Source organism: Sebastes fasciatus, chromosome 12, assembly GCF_043250625.1.
Source record: "Sebastes fasciatus isolate fSebFas1 chromosome 12, fSebFas1.pri, whole genome shotgun sequence".
Taxonomy (NCBI): Eukaryota; Metazoa; Chordata; class Actinopteri; order Perciformes; family Sebastidae; genus Sebastes; species Sebastes fasciatus.
Window position 1 is genome coordinate 1150987 of NC_133806.1, and position 21991 is coordinate 1172977.

Here is a 21991-nt window from a genome sequence, read left to right on the forward strand (position 1 = left end):
ATCTTTGTTTGTTTTCTTCTTAACAGCATCAGTAGAACAACAACCTGACAGATAAACACTCTGATACCTCTACCAGATTCTACAGGTCCGTTAGCTTAGCTTAGCTCTGTGTCTGTAGTGTCTGTAGTCTGTAGTCTGTAGTGTGTCTGTAGGTCAGATAGAGAACAGATCCGTTAGCTTAGCTTAGCTCTGTGTCTGTGTCTGTAGTCTGTAGTGTCTGTGTCTGTAGTGTCTGTGGTCTGTAGTCTGTAGTGTCTGTAGTCTGTAGTGTCTGTAGTCTGTAGTGTGTCTGTAGTGTCTGTGGTCTGTAGTGTCTGTGGTCTGTAGTCTGTAGTGTGTCTGTAGTGTCTGTGGTCTCAGAGGAGAAACTGAGGTGTGTCTGTAGTGTCTGTTGTCTGTAGTGTCTGTGGTCGTGATGTCTCTGAGTTCTGTCCACGGGACTCTGTCCAGCCTGAAGTCCTTTCAGACAGACATCGGAACCGGGATGGACATAGTGACTGATGTAGCCATGGACCTGGCTGAAGACCAGGGTAACACTACTACTATATATACTCTGATTACTACTATATATACTCTGATTACTACTATATATACTCTGATTACTGTTATATATACTCTGATTACTGTTATATATACTCTGATTACTACTATATATACTCTGATTACTGTTATATATACTCTGATTACTGTTATATATACTCTGATTACTACTATATATACTCTGATTACTACTATATATACTCTGATTACTACTATATATACTCTGATTACTACTATATATACTCTGATTACTACTATATATACTCTGATTACTGTTATATATACTCTGATTACTACTATATATACTCTGATTACTACTATATATACTCTGATTACTGTTATATATACTCTGATTACTACTATATATACTCTGATTACTGTTATATATACTCTGATTACTGTTATATATACTCTGATTACTACTATATATACTCTGATTACTGTTATATATACTCTGATTACTGTTATATATACTCTGATTACTACTATATATACTCTGATTACTACTATATATACTCTGATTACTGTTATATATACTCTGATTACTACTATATATACTCTGATTACTGTTATATATACTCTGATTACTGTTATATATACTCTGATTACTACTATATATACTCTGATTACTACTATATATACTCTGATTACTGTTATATATACTCTGATTACTACTATATATATACTCTGATTACTACTATATATACTCTAATTACTGTTATATATACTCTGATTACTGTTATATATACTCTGATTACTGTTATATATACTCTGATTACTACTATATATACTCTGATTACTACTATATATACTCTGATTACTACTATATATACTCTGATTACTGTTATATATACTCTGATTACTACTATATATACTCTGATTACTGTTATATATACTCTGATTACTACTATATATACTCTGATTACTGTTATATATACTCTGATTACTACTATATATACTCTGATTACTACTATATATACTCTGATTACTGTTATATATACTCTGATTACTGTTATATATACTCTGATTACTACTATATATACTCTGATTACTGTTATATATACTCTGATTACTACTATATATACTCTGATTACTACTATATATACTCTGATTACTACTATATATACTCTGATTACTGTTATATATACTCTGATTACTACTATATATATACTCTGATTACTACTATATATACTCTGATTACTACTATATATACTCTGATTACTACTATATATACTCTGATTACTGTTATATATACTCTGATTACTGTTATATATACTCTGATTACTACTATATATATACTCTGATTACTACTATATATACTCTGATTACTACTATATATACTCTGATTACTACTATATATACTCTGATTACTGTTATATATACTCTGATTACTACTATATATATACTCTGATTACTACTATATATACTCTGATTACTACTATATATACTCTGATTACTACTATATATATACTCTGATTACTACTATATATACTCTGATTACTACTATATATACTCTGATTACTGTTATATATACTCTGATTACTACTATATATACTCTGATTACTGTTATATATACTCTGATTACTGTTATATATACTCTGATTACTACTATATATACTCTGATTACTACTATATATACTCTGATTACTACTATATATACTCTGATTATTACTACTATATATACTCTGATTACTACTATATATACTCTGATTACTACTATATATACTCTGATTACTACTATATATACTCTGATTACTGTTATATATACTCTGATTACTGTTATATATACTCTGATTACTACTATATATACTCTGATTACTACTATATATACTCTGATTACTACTATATATACTCTGATTACTGTTATATATACTCTGATTACTACTATATATACTCTGATTACTGTTATATATACTCTGATTACTGTTATATATACTCTGATTACTACTATATATACTCTGATTACTACTATATATACTCTGATTACTACTATATATACTCTGATTACTGTTATATATACTCTGATTACTACTATATATACTCTGATTACTGTTATATATACTCTGATTACTGTTATATATACTCTGATTACTACTATATATACTCTGATTACTGTTATATATACTCTGATTACTGTTATATATACTCTGATTACTACTATATATACTCTGATTACTACTATATATACTCTGATTACTGTTATATATACTCTGATTACTACTATATATACTCTGATTACTGTTATATATACTCTGATTACTACTATATATACTCTGATTACTACTATATATACTCTGATTACTGTTATATATACTCTGATTACTACTATATATATACTCTGATTACTACTATATATACTCTAATTACTGTTATATATACTCTGATTACTGTTATATATACTCTGATTACTGTTATATATACTCTGATTACTACTATATATACTCTGATTACTACTATATATACTCTGATTACTACTATATATACTCTGATTACTACTATATATACTCTGATTACTGTTATATATACTCTGATTACTACTATATATACTCTGATTACTGTTATATATACTCTGATTACTACTATATATACTCTGATTACTGTTATATATACTCTGATTACTACTATATATACTCTGATTACTACTATATATACTCTGATTACTGTTATATATACTCTGATTACTGTTATATATACTCTGATTACTACTATATATACTCTGATTACTGTTATATATACTCTGATTACTACTATATATACTCTGATTACTACTATATATACTCTGATTACTACTATATATACTCTGATTACTGTTATATATACTCTGATTACTACTATATATATACTCTGATTACTACTATATATACTCTGATTACTACTATATATACTCTGATTACTACTATATATACTCTGATTACTACTATATATACTCTGATTACTGTTATATATACTCTGATTACTGTTATATATACTCTGATTACTACTATATATATACTCTGATTACTACTATATATACTCTGATTACTACTATATATACTCTGATTACTACTATATATACTCTGATTACTGTTATATATACTCTGATTACTACTATATATATACTCTGATTACTACTATATATACTCTGATTACTACTATATATACTCTGATTACTACTATATATACTCTGATTACTACTATATATACTCTGATTACTGTTATATATACTCTGATTACTACTATATATACTCTGATTACTACTATATATACTCTGATTACTACTATATATACTCTGATTACTGTTATATATACTCTGATTACTACTATATATACTCTGATTACTACTATATATACTCTGCTTACTGTTATATATACTCTGATTACTACTATATATACTCTGATTACTGTTATATATACTCTGATTACTACTATATATACTCTGATTACTACTATATATACTCTGATTACTACTATATATACTCAGATTACTGTTATATATACTCTGATTACTGTTATATATACTCTGATTACTGTTATATATACTCTGATTACTGTTATATATATACTCTGATTACTGTTATATATACTCTGATTACTGTTATATATACTCTGATTACTGTTACTCAGATTACAGTTACAAATAGTCAGATAATATTTACTGAAGTACAGTAACGTCAGTTGAGTAACGTTAGCTACAGTTTGAGTTAAGTTACTTTTACTTAAAGGTCCCATATCAGCTCATTTTCAGGTTCATGCTTGTATTCTGTGTTTCTACTAGAACATGTTTACATGCTGTAATGTTAAAAAAACACCTTTATTTTCCTCATCCTGTCTGTCTGAATATACCTGTATTCACCCTCCGTCTGAAACGCTCCGTTTTGGTGCATTTCAATAGAATTGCAACAGAATTGCGTTGCTAGGCAACAGCTTGGGTCCATGTTTACTTCCTGTCAGCTGATGTTATTCACATACACTGCAACAGGAAATAAACTGGGACACATTTAGAATGTTTACGTTTAAAACCGTGTAAGGGTCTAAATATTGTATATTTGTGACATCACAAATGGACAGAAATCCTGACGGCTTGTTTCAAACGCACAATTTCTGAATACGGGCTGTGTGTGTATTTCTCTGTATATTGAACGTTTTGATAGTTTAACAGTATTTGTCTATATCTATCTATCTATCTATCTTTATAATAATAATACTTATAGAGGTCATTCTGCATAATGGCTGCTTGTACTTTTGATACATCTGTTTGTTAATAAAGTTTTTAAATTTCTGAATGCTAGACTTTTATGTATTGGAGTATGTTTATGTTGTGGTATTGATACTTACATCCGTGTGCCGTTGTGTTCCAGATGAAGAGGTGAACCCCGGCATCAGAGAGATGGAGGCCATGATTCTGGAGTGTGCCAAGCTGGACCGAGAGATCAACTACTTTGTTGACATTGTGCAACAAGTCACAACAGAGGTGAGAGCAACCTGACATCGTCTCATCTCTGAAATGGAAAACATCCTTTTCCTCTTGTACTAAATGAACAGGTCAAGATGCATAACTGTGATAAGGGCTTAGATGTAGAAGATGATGGCATATGGATCTTTGGAAGGTCACGCAGCACTCATGGTGGCTCCTGCTCCACCGTGTACACCCAGATCTTTTTGGAGTGGCAAGTCTTAATGTCAAGGTGTTAGTTTTAAATGTCAGGGAAAACACTGGAGTTGACTTTAAAGGTCAAGAAATAACCAAATCTACTTCCATTTCTGTAGGCTGCCGCCCAGCCGCCCGAGGCCATGTTCAGTCTGTCTGCCAAAGTGAAGGAGCGCTTCACCGAGGCTATATCCCGGCTCTCTGACGCCGAGCTGCAGAATCACCAGAAAGTAGTGGCCTTCAAGGACAGCATCAAGAACTCTCTCAACCCAGGTAAGGCCTACGCAGACGGAAGAAATGATCTGAATTCATGCACTGCTCCGCTCAATGCAATGTATTCAGGACTTATAGTAGACTTTGATGTGGGTGTGTTCGATGTCTGTGTACCCGTGTGAGCAGGTGAGATCTTTGTGTGTGCATGTAGGTAACCGTGCATCTGTTGGTGTAACGTCTTTAGGCTGTATGTGCTACTGTACATGTATGTGGCTGTGTGTCTTATAACAAAGTAAGAGCTTGTGAATGGTGGTAAAATGTGGTGAACACCAAATCCTTCATGTGGACAGTGGCTTATTTTTTGTCGTAAAGAAAAAAAGCATTTAATAACATGCAGAATTATCTCTGAATTTATTACCACATAAGTGGGACATGTTGCTGTATTCTATGAATATAGTTGCAGCCAAGTCCATGTCCTTGCCTGTTGTATATCTCCTGCCAGCTTGTCATCGATCCAGTTCATCACACCGTCTGTCTGTCTGTTGTGTTTTCAGCCAACCAAGAGTCAGCAGAGACCACGGAGGAGCTCGATGAAGACATCGCTGTTACACAGAGCCAAGTCAAGTTCACCTGCCCGCTCACACAGGTACACTGCTGCAGCCTGCTCATCTGTTGTTTTACTAACTTCCTGTTGAATGCTTTTTCCTATTTCAAAACATTTCCACCTTATTACAACTCTACCTAATGTCTGACAATAACATCGTTTCAGTATCAGCAAACCATAGAACGCCACATTGATTTGATGTTTTAGCAGCTACGTTGTGTTTCATTTGATAACACCACTGTGAACTTGTATTCAAGGTGGAGATGGTGAACCCGATGAAGAATAAGAAGTGCAACCACCACTATGATGAAGCAGCCATACTGGGCCTGATCAAAACAAGACACAACCAGAAGAAGAAATGCCGGTAAGACGCTCTCACTCGGAGGACTGCTAGGAAGTAGAGTCAGGTTTTGCAGCAGTAAACAACTCGGGACCAGCAGCTCACATTTACTTTATTACACTGCTTTGATGTTGGGATGAAATTCAATGTGGTGGCTCCTAAAGGAACACTGATGAAATCCCAGTTGTGGTGTATGTTGTTATCAAAGACACCTGCCTGTGGTCTTGAGTCCTGACTGTGGTCACGCCGTTTATGCACAATTATAGCAGCAATGCTCAAAACGGCCTTATTGTGATTGTGTGACTGATGAAATGCAGTTTATGAGGTAACTGTTATTATTACTGCAGAGATTTATTTAACTCACGCTTGCTCACATTTGTGTGAATTAGCATATTCTATTTATGTGTTTAGACCCCCTTTAAACAACCTTTCTCTGCCCTCCAGCTGTCCTGTGGTGGGCTGTGGGAACACAGATGTGAAACAGTCCGACCTGATTCCTGACCAGATCCTGAGGAGGAAGATCCAGAGCGAAAAGAGAAACAGCAGCCGGACGTAGTACTTTTATCTTTTTACATTTTGATAGGCAGAATCATTCATCATTAAATGGTAACTATTTGTATTTTAAAGGCGCAGTGTGTAGGATTTAGTGGTCTCTCTCTAGAGTCATTGTTTGGTTTGTCCGTTCTGGGCTACTGTAGAAACATGGAGGACTCTGTGAAGAGGACCCGCTCCCTATGTAGATATGAAGGACTCATTCTAAGCTAACAAAAACACAACCATTCTTAGTTTCAGGTGATTATACACATAGTTATGAATATTATATTCCATTTCTGCCTATAAATCCCCCTAAATCTTACACACTGGCCGTTTAAGAAAGGAGCATGTTGTTGGCAGTATTCTGAGACAGTTCTCGGTACTCAGTTGTAACCAGTTTGCTGCTGTTCATGGAAAATTTCCAATTTTCTATTCAGAGATTTGTACCTGATGAATAATCTGCTGTCCGGTTGATTTAGAGTTTATTAAGTGATGCCTGTTTGTATGTCAGCTGGAGCATTTTTTGTTCACTGACTTGTTGAATGTGAATAAAAGCTGCAGACCTTTTTTCATAAATGAATTCTACTGATCTTGTATTTGTATCTGGGAGTGTGGGTAGATAGTTTTTCTCTTATCTTTACATGATGCAGTAAGGTGACAGAACCACAAGAGAGCAGTGTCTGCATGAGGACACAGAATTATTTTTTCATCTGGATTATAAATTCTCCGCTCCAGGTATGCAGGAGGATTATTAGAGTTGTGACTACTACTGGCAACTATAAATCAAGGAAGTGCTCATTTGAGTCTTTCCTCAGGTTAGTGAGCACATACGCGTATGAACTTTAATCTGTGAACCAGGGTTGATTAATATTGTAAATCTTGCAATATTAATGTGACTTGTGATCCTCCTTTTTTAAAATAAGATGTTCTTCTAGTTGTGGATAACTGCAGTAGGATGCTGGAGACGCAGCTCTGTGAATGAGCTGTAAACAACTCATTCTTAAACATCTGCAGGAATGCACTTTGCACTTTGTGTGATGAAACGCCTCCTTCCTGCCGGCTCTCGCTCCTCGTGAAGGGTCTTTGTTCCAGAGAGAAACAAACAAAGGCTGTGTTGAGATGAAACTAGGTGAAGCTAATCTTTTAATAACCTTGCATCAGGCATTTTCAAAAAATCTCTAATTGCTCTTCCCCTCCAAAGAGTGCGTCACGCAGCACTAAGAGCATTTAGCCTATGAAGATATTAACTGGCAACAAATGACGGAGAACGTTGACTCATTCATGTCTCCACTCTACTTACTCTGAATTAGCATTCTGAGAAGCTAATCGTGTTTACTGCACAACATGTGAAGTCACAGGTAATTTAACAACAACGGTTCAATTTGTGGAAAGTGCACGCAAACATCAGCGTTGCATTCACCGTATCGCAGGCAGAGAGCCGGTAGGCTGTTTCTTTGGAGGGAAGCAGAGCTGTAAAGATCCTCAGAAATTCAATCACAGTATTGTACAGACATGCAACGCTGAGAGGAAAAAACACCAATCAATTCCCCGCAGATGTTTGCTTTCTTCTGGTTTGGTTTGATCTGGAATTCACATTCATCTGTTCAAAAGCTCCGAGGAGAAGGTGTAATGGCTGCCTGAGACACTGTAAGCCTCAATATCTGGCTTGTCCAAGGAGGATTTTACCTTTTGGCAGGAAGTGAGCGTTCTAGTCTCACTCGGTGGTGTCGAGGAGTCCTGGCTCAGAGCTGGATGGAGATGGAGATGGAGATGGAGGAGGACAGCAGGGCTCAGATCAGAGTTCTGGTTTGACTCAGGTGTCATGCTTCTCTCCCACTTCCTTTTGGCGCTCCAATCCAAACAGTTTGACACCTAAATAAAAAGAAAGGAGTCTGGTTTATTGTGCCGTTGACACGCCGTCAAGTGAATGAAACAGTTTCCTTTAGACCAAAGTGAAGTTGTTTAAGACTGCTGGTGATACCAGATCTTTAAAGAAAGTACTACAGTACTTGATGTAACTCTACTTCTTGCATGATTAACCTGGGTTAGGATTCCTGTGTTCCTACTCATGACACTTGGAATAAGTCCTTTCACTAACATTTTGACACGTCAGCATTAAAATCACAGGTGTAAATAATAAAAATGGCTGCGTTGGTTTCAGGGTCCTGTTATTGTGCATGGTGGCTCGCTGTCACACTGTCATGACTAAATGGGACATTTGAGTAGAACAGAGGAATTGTTAATGTTAATTAGTAACACCTGTGCTTCTCCTGCTTTGACAAGTCAGAATGTCTGCTGTAAAAAGAGGACTATACTGTGAAGTTTAATTTCGGCAGAGTGCCTCTCAGAGATACTTAACGTTACTGTTTCAATATCCCGGCTGGCATCAGTGATGTGCAGATCTTTATAGCTCCAGAGGTTTGGAGGCAAAACGTCCAAATCCAGCGTAGAGTTAATATACAGAAAGAACCGTATAACTCTATAAAGTCGGTTTGGATTTGATTGTATAAAGTTATGTCTGTTTTTATGCCTCTGCTCCGGCGACAGCCGCGGCCTGGAGGCTTTCTGTTTCCAGGTTGTCGTTCATCCATCCGGTCCGTTCTGATCACGATATCTCAGGAAGACCTGGAGGGGACTTCTTCAGATTTGTCACAAACGTCCGCTCAGACTCAAAGATGAACTGATTAGAGTTTGATGGTCAAAGGTCAACATCACCTCACAAAACACGTTTTTGACCATAACTAAAGAATTCATGTGCTAATTATGACAATTTCACAGACACGTCTGACAGGATAAAATGATGAAGTGATGATATTTTGGACGGACGTGGATGTAAACTTGACTGGCGGGTGGAGGCGTACGACCACGAGGCGGTAATTCTAGTTGTTTTTATTTAAATGACTCAACCTCAAGTCCAATAGAACTCTGTTATTTAATAGAAATGTACAGTGTGCTCTCAGTTTTGCAGCTCATTTGATGTGATCAAATAAAACAACTTTGGTGGTTTGTGTTTGAAAGAATGAAGAAAACTATAGTTTACAGCGTTTAGTGATCGATTGGTAGTATTTATCAAGTCTTTATGATATTGATCCTTAAATTACATCACAAATCCTTCTACATACAACAATATAAAGTGTTGAATGGTGATTTCACTTTTGAACCTCGTGTCATCAGAGCACAAAGCTTTCTGAGAATGAAATAATGAAATGATTAACTGGTTTACTGACTGAATAAAACTAATGATCCAGAGTTCATTACAAAGGAAGAATGTGATGAGGAAGTGGTCCGAACAGCCTCATGGACGTCTCTCTCCTCACATACAGGATCAGTCTGCTACTCCGTTCATGAAAGTTTGATATCTTTATAATATCCTGAACTTTTTAATGGGTTCACACCTCTTTTGTAGAATTGCATGAAAGCTGATATTGTTAATTAAAAGGTATGAATGTATGATCCAGATACACTGTATGCTGCTCTATGATGTATGTTTATGGGTGCTCAGGTTTCCTCCCACAGTCCAAAGACATGCAGGTTTATTGTTGACTCTAAATGTCCCGTAGGTGTGAATGGTTGTCTGTCTCTACGTGTCAGTCCTGTGATAGTCTGGAGACCTGTCCAGGGTGAATCCCCCTCTCCTTCACCCAATGTCAGCTGGGATCGGCTCCAGCGACCCTCGGCGACCCTGAATAGGAAAAGCGGTTACAGATAATGGATGGATGGCTGTATTGATATGGATTTTTTACTGAGAAATATGTATGAATGTATATCTAAAATGTATTTGGTATATTGTGATTGTGATTATTTTGTGATTAATTCTTGTGAAATTCATTAATATGTAATTTAGCTTTTGGCAATAATGTAACCTGAACATTCATGCCAATAAAGCTTATTTGAATTTGAATTTGAAAAGTGGATTTATTGTTACCTAATATTAAGTTTTATTTTTTATAATTAGATATCCCTATAATATTCCACATCCCTGTATTATACAAAGAAAAAATACTTAATATCTTTGTTTTATTTTCATCTATAGTAGCCTATACCAAACATGTAAAATATATTATTTTAATATACTGATTAAATAGATTTATTACAGTTTTGATATTTTTATAATATCCTGAACTTGTGTATGGGTTCACACCTCTTTTGTAGAATTGCATGAAAGCTGATTTTGTTAATTAAAATATATGGATTTATAATCCAGATACACTGTATGATGTATGTTTATGACCGTTTGGGATTATTCTCCCCCTTTGAATTACATAATAGAGTTTGGTGTGTGTGGTATTGAGAGGTGGGTTTATTGTGACCTTATATTAAGCTTTATTTAAAAAAAAATGATATATCCCTATAATATTCCACATCTCCATATTATACAAAGAAAAAATACTTTATATTTTAGTTTTATTTTCATCTATAGTAGCCTATACTGAACCTGTAAAATATATTATTTTAATATACTGATTAAATACATTTATTACAGTATTTTATTTTGATAAACTCCTTTAAATAATCTCATAATAATCTCACCTAGTTGGTAGATTATTTTTCTATTTATTTTCAGTGAAGTGGACCCTGAATATGTAAATGAGGTGAAAAGGAGCACTGTGGCTTTAAATGACAAACACCTCCCAGCAGCAGTCAGCAGAGTTCCACCGAGATCCACTGAGCCTCATACTACAGACACACACACAGACTACAGACTACAGACTACAGACAGGCTGTACATACAGCAGAGCTCCACATCATCATCATCATCAGACTCTCAGCCTCTCAGGAAGGAGGTTTATTCTACCGATGTGACTCCAGGAGAGACAGAGAGAGAGAAGGAGCTGCGCTGAGCTGCAGGTGAGTCCGGCTGTTCTCCGGAGAGTTTACTGAGGACGGATCTGGAGGACATGAGACAGACAGGTATATAACAGACAGGTAGAGTGGAGTAAAACTGAGAGTAACATGACAGCAGGAGTGTAGGTGACCCGGTGTTAAAGTAAAGCCAGTGATTCATTCTATCAGTGAGTCTGGAAACTCTGATCCAACAGGTGTGTCAGGTCGCACCTGTTGGGAATGACTCTGCTCTGCTCGCACTAGTTTGACTTGTAGATTGACTTCTAATGTGCTCTGGACTCGATGTTAAAGCTGCTGTCTCGTTGATTCCTACAGGTGGGTGCAGGTGGTGTTCATGTGGAGGACATACAGGCTACAGCTGGACAGGTGGTGTTCATGTGGATTTATGTGGACATATACAGACATGGATTATTGGTGCCCGTCTTCACCGCTTTGGATCTAGTTGAGCCACGCACGCACAGCTGCACGCCTCCTTCCGTCTCCTGCCCGGTGGAGAACAGGTGGAGAACAGGTGGAGAACAGGTGGAGAACAGGTGAAAAACAGGTGGAGAACAGGTGAAGAACAGGTGAAGTGAAGAACAGGTGGAGAACAGGTGAAGAACAGGTGGAGAACAGGTGGAGAACAGGTGAAGTGAAGAACAGGTGGAGAACAGGTGAAGAACAGGTGAAGAACAGGTGGAGAACAGGTGGAGAACAAGTGAAGGTGAAGAACAGGTGAAGAACAGGTGAGGTAAAGAACAGGTGGAGAACAGGTGAAGAACAGGTGGAGAACAGGTGAAGGTGAAGAACAGGTGAAGAACAGGTGAGGTGAAGAACAGGTGGAGAACAGGTGAAGAACAGGTGGAGAACAGGTGAGGTAAAGAACAGGTGGAGAACAGGTGAAGAACAGGTGAGGTGAAGAACAGGTGAAGAACAGGTGGAGAACAGGTGAGGTAAAGAACAGGTGGAGAACAGGTGGAGAACAGGTGAAGGTGAAGAACAGGTGGAGAACAGGTGAGGTAAAGAACAGGTGGAGAACAGGTGAGGTAAAGAACAGGTGGAGAACAGGTGAGGTGAAGAACAGGTGGAGAACAGGTGAGGTAAAGAACAGGTGGAGAACAGGTGAGGTGAAGAACAGGTGGAGAACAGGTGGATCCTGTTCCTGTGTTCAGCTCTGTCCCCTCCAGCATCCACCTGTCTGTCACCTTTATGGGGAACCAGGTGGAGAAACTAACGCATCTGAATTACGCAGAGGTTCCCACATCGGACCCGAACGGGTTGGACCCGGACGACCCCGGACCTCGGATCGGAGTCTCCTACATCTTCTCCAACGACGATGACGAGCAGGAGGATCATCTGGACCAGCGCTTCTCAAAGGACACCAACCAGCTGGAGAGACACAAGCACGAGGAGAAGCGCTTCGACCCGCAGGACCAGCTGCAGTGCGCGGTGTACTACCGGGACGAGATCGTGTACGAGACGGGCACCGGAGCCGCCACGCACTCCGCGGAGACTCTCCTGAACCGGTGCAGACCCGGAGACCTGCTGGAGTTCGTGTCCACCGGGCAGTACCCGCACTGGGCCGTGTACGTGGGGGACTTCCAGGTGGTCCACCTGCACCGGGCCGAGATCAAGAACACCTTCCTGACCGATGTGAGTCAGGGCAAACCGGGCCGGATAGTGAACGGACTCTACCGGTACCGGGCGCTGCCGCCGGAGGTGATCGTGCGTAACGCGCTGGACCACGTCGGGTCCAGAGACCGGGAGCTCTACTGGAGGAACTCTGAGTGCTTCGCAGCCTGGTGCCGCTTCGGCAAACGGGAGTTTAAGATCGGAGGAGAGATCCGGATCGGGAAGCAGCCGTACAGGTTGAAACTCCTGTTCTCAGAGAAGAAGAACCACGTCCTGGAGTTCCAGAGCCTGGAGGACCTGATCATGGAGAAGAGGAGGAACGACCAGATTGGAAAAGAGGCTGTGATGCAGGAGCTGGCCAATCACCTGAACGCAACACATGAACTCAAAGAGGAGCATTTTGTGGACTGATGGTGGATGTTCAGGTCACCTGGTGGATGCTGTGGTCATCTGGTGCAGGTAGAGTCACCTGGTGCAGGTAGAGTCACCTGGTGCAGGTTGGAGCCCTCTGTGATGCTCTGTGATGTTGAGGTTCATCCCTCCAAGTCAACCACTGAGAGCTGAGCTGTGGGTTTGGGTGCCACACTGGAAAGTAAACATCTTATGAGGGAGTTACAGTTCATCTTCTTCTTCCTCCTAAACGGGAGCAGAAGCCCTGACCTCTGGGGGGGGGGGGGGGGGAGACACTTGTTTCATTCTCAGGTGCATTAGTAAAGCAGGTCAAAAGGGTCACACGTTGATTTGCATCTGAAACAAGTGAAAATTGCTGTGACAAATGTGATTTTACACCCTGAACCTGAGATGAAGTGACTTGTTCTGATGGAGACGAGCTGCAGCTGCAGTCTCATCATTTGGGGATGAAGTCAGAATTTAATTGTCCGTAATTATCTTTCTAATCCAATGAATCTTTGCACAGAGGAGCCAGAACCTCTCCTCCTCGGACCTGACAGAGAGGACTGAAAGCTCCCGTACAACTCAGGTGGTGGAGATCGATACAGACGAGAGACGACTCTGTTTGTTTTTATTATTGTGTGTCGACCCCCCCCCTCTGTTGCTTTATATCCCATCATCACACAGCTTTACCTGCTCACAGCTTCCACTGATTCACCAGTTTACACAGTTTATTTTTTGGAAGAAAAAAAAGATGTTTGTATGAAAGAATATGGAAATAAATATATATTTGAACAGTAAAGTTTTTTTTTCTTTTTTAGTGAAGGATTTAACATTTAAATGATTTATGGCAATGCTGGTACGAAGCTGTCAAACCGTGAATCTCAGGAAAAGCAGGAGAGGTTTTATTCTATATTCTAACCAAAGCCTGCATCCTAAACACCAGCAGCGTTGTTGTGCACTGAAAGCAGCCACACCATCATCACCCTCACCATCCCAGCTCACACCCTGCAGGAGCCACGGCTCTACCTGTTCAACCAGTCACATCCCAGCTTTGTGTTTGTTGTTGTATGGGGAGTGTTGGGTGCCCTGTTATAGAGTGTTAGGTGCCCTGTTATAGAGTGTTGGGTGCCCTGTTAAAGAGCGTTGGGTGCCCTGTTAAAGAGCGTTGGGTGCCCTGTTAAAGAGCGTTGGGTGCCCTGTTAAAGAGTGTTGGGTGCCCTGTTATAGAGTGTTGGGTGCCCTGTTATAGAGTGTTGGGTGCCCTGTTAAAGAGTGTTGGGTGCCCTGTTAAAGAGCGTTGGGTGCCCTGTTAAAGAGCGTTGGGTGCCCTGTTAAAGAGCGTTGGGTGCCCTGTTAAAGAGTGTTGGGTGCCCTGTTAAAGAGTGTTGGGTGCCCTGTTAAAGAGCGTTGGGTGCCCTGTTAAAGAGCGTTGGGTGCCCTGTTAAAGAGCGTTGGGTGCCCTGTTAAAGAGTGTTGGGTGCCCTGTTAAAGAGTGTTGGGTGCCCTGTTAAAGAGTGTTGGGTGCCCTGTTATAGAGTGTTAGGTGCCCTGTTAAAGAGCGTTGGGTGCCCTGTTAAAGAGCGTTGGGTGCCCTGTTAAAGAGCGTTGGGTGCCCTGTTATAGAGTGTTAGGTGCTCTGTTAAAGAGCGTTGGGTGCCCTGTTAAAGAGTGTTGGGTGCCCTGTTATAGAGTGTTAGGTGCCCTGTTAAAGAGTGTTGGGTGCCCTGTTATAGAGTGTTAGGTGCCCTGTTAAAGAGTGTTGGGTGCCCTGTTATAGAGTGTTAGGTGCCCTGTTAAAGAGTGTTGGGTGCCCTGTTATAGAGTGTTAGGTGCCCTGTTAAAGAGTGTTGGGTGCCCTGTTAAAGAGTGTTGGGTGCCCTGTTAAAGAGTGTTGGGTGCCCTGTTAAAGAGCGTTGGGTGCCCTGTTAAAGAGTGTTGGGTGCCCTGTTATAGAGTGTTAGGTGCCCTGTTAAAGAGTGTTGGGTGCCCTGTTAAAGAGTGTTGGGTGCCCTGTTAAAGAGTGTTGGGTGCCCTGTTATAGAGTGTTAGGTGCCCTGTTAAAGAGTGTTGGGTGCCCTGTTAAAGAGTGTTGGGTGCCCTGTTAATGCTGACAATTGTTTTTGCTCATTTCCACGTTCATACTTGTATTTTGGGAACATGTTTAAATACTTTAATGTTCGAAAAACACATTATTTCTCTCATGCTGTCCGTCTGAATATCCCTGTATTCACTCTCTGTCTGAAACGCTCCGTTATAGCTCCCGTCTCCTTTAAGACCTCCTCCTGAAAACCCCCCAGTCTGCTCTGATTGGCTAGTGAGATAAATATGGTGCACCTTTTAGAAAGGTAGTTCTCAAGCTGTGGGTGATGTAGTCTAATGAGCCTGCATCTGACACAGGAATCACATGTTTTCTGATCTAGACAGCCCACTAAAAACGGACTGGGTCGTCTTATTTCACAGTTTGTGGGTTGGTAGAGACTCCAGATACCCAGATGTATGAGCACAAACGCTGAGACGGGGAGTTTTTAAGATATGTCTCCTTTTAAAGATGACTTTCTGGCATTTCTGCATTATTGGATAGAGAGAGAGACAGACAGGAAAGTCAGGGAGGTGAAGGATGACATGCAGCACCGGGCCCTGGGCCGGACTCCGACCCGGGTCACGGCGGTACGGATTCAGCCTTAATGGTACACGTTCTGACCCAGTGAGCTACCAGAGCGCCCAGCACTGCCAGGTTTGATCTAAATATTTGCCTCATAGCAGCAGCTCCCCAGAACTACTTAAAAATCATCTTTGTTAGTTTGTGTTAAGTTGTGTTCTGACTGTGCTGGGCGTCCAGCTTTGTTTACACCTCTGCTGACTGAAGATAAGTCATTTTTGAAAGTTTAGCCGCAGGCTGAGAATGTTCCTCACTATTTGGCTTTCCCTCCTTCTGCTGGATATTACAGCATTAAATTAAATGAAATATCGGTCAAAGGTGCAGTTTTGTTTGTTTACACTCGACAAATAGGCTGAATCACATTCCCCTTTACGTTCTAGGTATACAATATAAGAAAGGGTTAATATATACTGTACAATATGGGATCAAATTCCAGTTGATGTAATTTGATCAGATTAAAGTAGTGATGTGAAACGGGCCATGGAAGTAGATTACCAGATTACAACAGGAAGTAGATGCATAATTGAGATACCTGTGATAATGTCTGGAGTGATGTCCAACAATAAGAACCTGTGAAACACTTAACAGTACGTTCACATACGGAGGCTGCAGCGGATGTTACAGCCGGCTCTGAGTTGGTTCTGAACGGAGAGACGTTGTTGTGTTTCAGAGGAAGCTGATGACTCCCTCACAGCCCGTCAGGAGAGGAGTTACTCTGCCTGTTTGTTTTCCTCTGCTTATATTTGCATGGAGATGATACCGGAGTCATTTCGCTGCAGGTAAAGTCCCACCGGACCCAAAGCAGCATCATCATCATCATCATCATCATCATCAGCTCTGGTACCAAATAGGAAAGCTGCCGGACACATTAGCATTTCTTCAATCCTCTGTGGTCCGCCACAGTGATGAAATCTAAATTGTGTGTGTGTATGTGATGCATATTTATGATAATCACACATATTTTTTAGCACCAACAGAATGAGAGCAGCATCGGGTGAAGCACACGATGTTAAAGCAGAGCTTCGTACTGTAATAGTGAATATTGACTCACATTCTTCATCACGTGTGACTATGAGCTATAAACTATAAACTGTCTCATAATGATCACTCAGCTGAGGAAAAGGCATCAAGCTGTCAGCTGAATTAATATCAATGTGTTTTACTGTGCAGCTTGTTTGTTGGTGAAATCTTAAAGCAGCTCTGAGGAGTTTTCATGTAAACTAGTGCGTGTATCTTTGAGGTCCAGCATACAGGTTGAATGTACTTTTCTTCCTCCTAAAACATTAACAAAATTTAAAATAATGCATAGTTTACATCAATGTTTGCTAGCTTACAGTCATCTTCTTCTCTGCCTTTATTGACGCAATCAACTGTTGATCAGCAGAGTAGCAAGAAACTGGCTGAAGACAAGAATTACTGCCTCACGGTTGTACGCCTCCGCCAACAAGTCAGGTTACAGTTTTCATCCATGTCTGTCCAAAATGTCAGAACTTCAGAATTTTATCCTGTCAGACATTTGTGTGAAATAGTCATAATTAGCATATGAATTATTTTTGTCCAATGATGCCAAATATACTGACTACTGCGGGTTTAATATGAATTATTACACCGTTTAGTTGAATACTTGATTCTGATTGGTCAATCACTGCGTTCTACGGTCTGTTATTTCTCTAACAGACCGTTGCTACGTATGACAGACCGTTGCTATGTGTAACAGACCGTTGCTATGTGTAACAGACCGTTGCTATGTGTAGCAGACCGTTGCTATGTGTAACAGACCGTTGCTATGTATAGCAGACCGTTGCTATGTGTAACAGACCGTTGCTATGTGTAACAGACCGTTGCTATGTGTAGCAGACCGTTGCTATGTGTAACAGACCGTTGCTATGTGTAGCAGACCGTTGCTATGTGTAGCAGACCGTTGCTATGTGTAACAGACCGTTGCTATGTGTAGCAGACCGTTGCTATGTGTAGCAGACCGTTGCTATGTGTAACAGACCGTTGCTATGTGTAGCAGACCGTTGCTATGTGTAACAGACCGTTGCTATGTATAGCAGACCGTTGCTATGTGTAACAGACCGTTGCTATGTGTAACAGACCGTTGCTATGTGTAGCAGACCGTTGCTATGTGTAACAGACCGTTGCTATGTGTAGCAGACCGTTGCTATGTGTAGCAGACCGTTGCTATGTGTAACAGACCGTTGCTATGTGTAGCAGACCGTTGCTATGTGTAGCAGACCGTTGCTATGTGTAGCAGACCGTTGCGATGTGTAACAGACCGTTGCTATGTGTAGCAGACCGTTGCTATGTGTAACAGACCGTTGCTATGTGTAGCAGACCGTTGCTATGTATAACAGACCGTTGCTATGTGTAGCAGACCGTTGCTATGTGTAACAGACCGTTGCTATGTGTAGCAGACCGTTGCTATGTGTAACAGACCGTTGCTATGTGTAGCAGACCGTTGCTATGTGTAGCAGACCGTTGCTATGTGTAACAGACCGTTGCTATGTGTAGCAGACCGTTGCTATGTGTAGCAGACCGTTGCTATGTGTAGCAGACCGTTGCGATGTGTAACAGACCGTTGCTATGTGTAGCAGACCGTTGCTATGTGTAACAGACCGTTGCTATGTATAGCAGACCGTTGCTATGTGTAGCAGACCGTTGCTATGTGTAACAGACCGTTGCTATGTGTAGCAGACCGTTGCTATGTGTAACAGACCGTTGCTATGTGTAGCAGACCGTTGCTATGTGTAGCAGACCGTTGCTATGTGTAACAGACCGTTGCTATGTGTAGCAGACCGTTGCTATGTGTAGCAGACCGTTGCTATGTGTAGCAGACCGTTGCGATGTGTAACAGACCGTTGCTATGTGTAACAGACCGTTGTTATGTGTAGCAGACCGTTGCTATGTATAACAGACCGTTGCTATGTATAACAGACCGTTGCTATGTATAACAGACCGTTGCTATGGGTGCAGCTCTGATGTCAGACTCCGTCGGACCGTTTTTTGTTTGTCAAATTATTGATTTCTTCAGTGAGCAGCCGTGTAATAATCAGGATAATGTACAGCGAGCAGGACATTGTTGTGAAATAAACCTCCACGTCGCCGTGTCGGGGTTTATTTCACGACAATGACCGGCTCGCTCTACATTATCCCTTACTTATGAATGATCATCTGCCATATTTCATATCCGACATTTTAACCACGCGAGAGCCAGGCCAGAGACACCGAATTGATTTTAAAATCGGTCTAGAAGTGTACAGCGATCAAGGAGCAGAAAACGTGTTTTGTGAGGTCACAGTGACCTTTGACCTTTGACCACTAAATTCGAATCAGTTCATCAGTGGCGTGGAGGCATAAAAACAGGGACCCGCCCGTTAAAAACATGCTCCATTGTGTTCCTAAAAACTCCACAGGGTCTCTTTAATTTAGCTCGTCTCACATTCAGTCCAGCAGCCCAAGAAAGCTGAGCCGGTGCACCTCGATTAAACTCTAATGACTTCAGAAAGAAGCCACCGGTGTGATCTGTAACCAAACTCCATCCGACGCGTCTTGTGAGAGCGAGAGCCGTCTCCTTTTTACCGCGACACGAAACGTGTGAAACCAGGGGAAGCTTTGGGTTTGACATGTCTGCTCATTCACGTCAGAACTGTTGGCCGGCGAGTCTGTCGTGTTTCCTTTGGAGGACTGGAGGAAAGCCCACAGCCTTCAGGCAACACTGGCATCATTTCAGGAAGTTGGGGACGAGCCAGAGCTCAAATCAAACCCACCCCGTGTTTACATCATTATCTACAAAAACTTCTTCCCACACGTGAACATGTCTGAACTTTGGAGGCTCATGAGGAGATTCTATCAGACAGGCCTAAAGGAAGTGGGTATTTCAGACGTGGCCTGGAGCCACCGTGAGATCGGTATCCGTGTGGGACAAAACGCAGCGTCGCTTTAAAGACGGATAGTTTGACAATTTGCAGGTTATGTGCTCGACTATTTAGAATATGAATCTCACCTCAGGGATTTTATTAGATTGCCAGTTTTATGCCGTCTATGAACCGCTGAGGTTTTTGCCAACAGATAGGATTCCTCTTTAAGCAGCAAAGAATGGGATTTATGAACGGCTGCTGGGGAAGAGAGTGTGCTTGTAAGATAAGATAGTAAAACAGATTACTAAGATTAGCAGCGCCATGTTGAATGTTTCAATTACTTTTTAATCTAAGAGTCTGATATAACCGGGCCACTTTCCCGTCATGTTAACAGTTAACTGTGAAAAATATTAATTTGTTTCTTCACCTAAAAGAAGAACATGTGCTCCAGACGGGGACAGAGTGCTGCAGGCTTTTAGTTTATCAGGTGGTTTTCACTGCCCACTCACCTGAATCATGTTTATGCTGCTGTTTGGAGAGACACTTCCATTTCCTGTGAATTAGAGAGACTGTAATGAAACTACACTGCATTCATTAACAGTTATTGATCCTCAGAGCTGCAACTCACGCAACCTTTTTATTTTTTTCCCCACATTTCACTGTAAACTTTACTTCTAGCACCGTCAACGCATCTCATCTCATCCCGACTCGTCACACACTGACGCTTTGTCGCACCCCTCCGCGTCACTCTTCAGTCTCAATAAACACGTACTAACAAGCCCTCGGCCTCAGTTCTTGGTCGCAGTAAGCAGGTGCCTGATGTTGTGAAGTAAACAAAAGCGTACTAAAACCACTATAGTTAGGTTTAGGAAAAGACAACAGGGTTGGACTTAAACTGAAGCTTAGAACAGGACACAGGAACAACGGTCTCCTTGATGAAATGCTTGTTTGTTGAATCCATCCACCTCCCCTCCCAACAGCCCGGTGTGCGTATTTTCGCTCTTAAAGCTTAAAGCCCTTAAAGGTTAATATTGACGCGGATGGGTTTACTTCGTAGTTATTGGAAAGCTCGGTGCGTCTCATACCGGCGCTTTAAGGGTGTCTTATCTAACGCCGACGGCCGTGACAAAGCGTCGGTATTTGACGCCCTGGGAATGAGAGCGGTCTGACACTGTCTACCTGCATTGGGTTAATAATCTATGAGGGACTCCCGGCAGTTTGACTTGGACTGAACTGTGTTTACTGTTCGCCTCAGACTGTGATTCTTTCTTGTCCCGCCGCCGGATGACTGTTTGTTTTTTCAGCCGCACAATGTCAAAGTCCGTTCCCTCCCAGTTCCGTGGAGTTCTGGTGCTGCTCATAGATTACTTTTACACCGCTTGTGCTGCACCTGCTACTTTCACAAACTGCACAACAACTGAGTTTAGTTTGTATGCTACCACACAGACAGACAGGCGGGCGACCAATGTTTCCTTCCTTCCTTCCTTCCTTTGTGGTTTCTTTCACTTTCCTTGACTAATGTGGTTTTGCAGGACTGAGCAGGTAAAGCCTCCGTTAACAGCTGGCACCGGGGAACTGCTGAGCTTTAGGAAAGATCATCATGAAAGGAAATAACAAGAATGTAGACATCATGTGTGAGGATAGCTTTGTAAGGCGATGTCTTTGTAAGAATATCTTTGATTTGATCACGGTGACTAGAGGAAGAGCGTAACTTCTCAGACAAGCGGAGCTGATGAGCTGATGAGGAGCTCGTCAGAATGATGGA

The 21991-nt window shown here is 40.7% G+C and overlaps 2 protein-coding genes across 8 annotated transcripts; both read left to right on the plus strand.

The window, feature by feature from the left end:
• The first annotated feature begins 157 nt into the window (after positions 1-157).
• Positions 158-7438, plus strand: nsmce2 (NSE2 (MMS21) homolog, SMC5-SMC6 complex SUMO ligase). The gene is made up of 7 exons (XM_074652491.1): positions 158-191; positions 335-530; positions 4878-4990; positions 5287-5440; positions 5935-6026; positions 6242-6348; positions 6769-7438. The coding sequence occupies exons 2-7, from the start codon at positions 416-418 to the stop codon at positions 6878-6880; spliced, it is 693 nt and encodes a 230-aa protein (XP_074508592.1). The 5' UTR covers positions 158-191; positions 335-415; the 3' UTR covers positions 6881-7438.
• A 4047-nt stretch (positions 7439-11485) lies between these two features.
• Positions 11486-14506, plus strand: lratd2b (LRAT domain containing 2b). Of its 7 annotated transcripts, XM_074652498.1 has the most exons (6): positions 11486-11706; positions 12019-12269; positions 12303-12334; positions 12368-12406; positions 12533-12674; positions 12756-14506. In XM_074652498.1, exon 6 carries the CDS (start codon positions 12892-12894, stop codon positions 13723-13725), a length of 834 nt encoding a protein of 277 aa, XP_074508599.1. In that variant the 5' UTR covers positions 11486-11706; positions 12019-12269; positions 12303-12334; positions 12368-12406; positions 12533-12674; positions 12756-12891; the 3' UTR covers positions 13726-14506. The 7 variants fall into 7 exon arrangements, with proteins under 7 accessions (XP_074508599.1, XP_074508600.1, XP_074508601.1 ...); XM_074652499.1 differs by lacking the exon at positions 12533-12674; XM_074652500.1 differs by lacking the exon at positions 12533-12674 and having other exon boundaries at positions 12303-12428; positions 12778-14506.
• The last annotated feature ends 7485 nt before the right edge of the window (positions 14507-21991 follow it).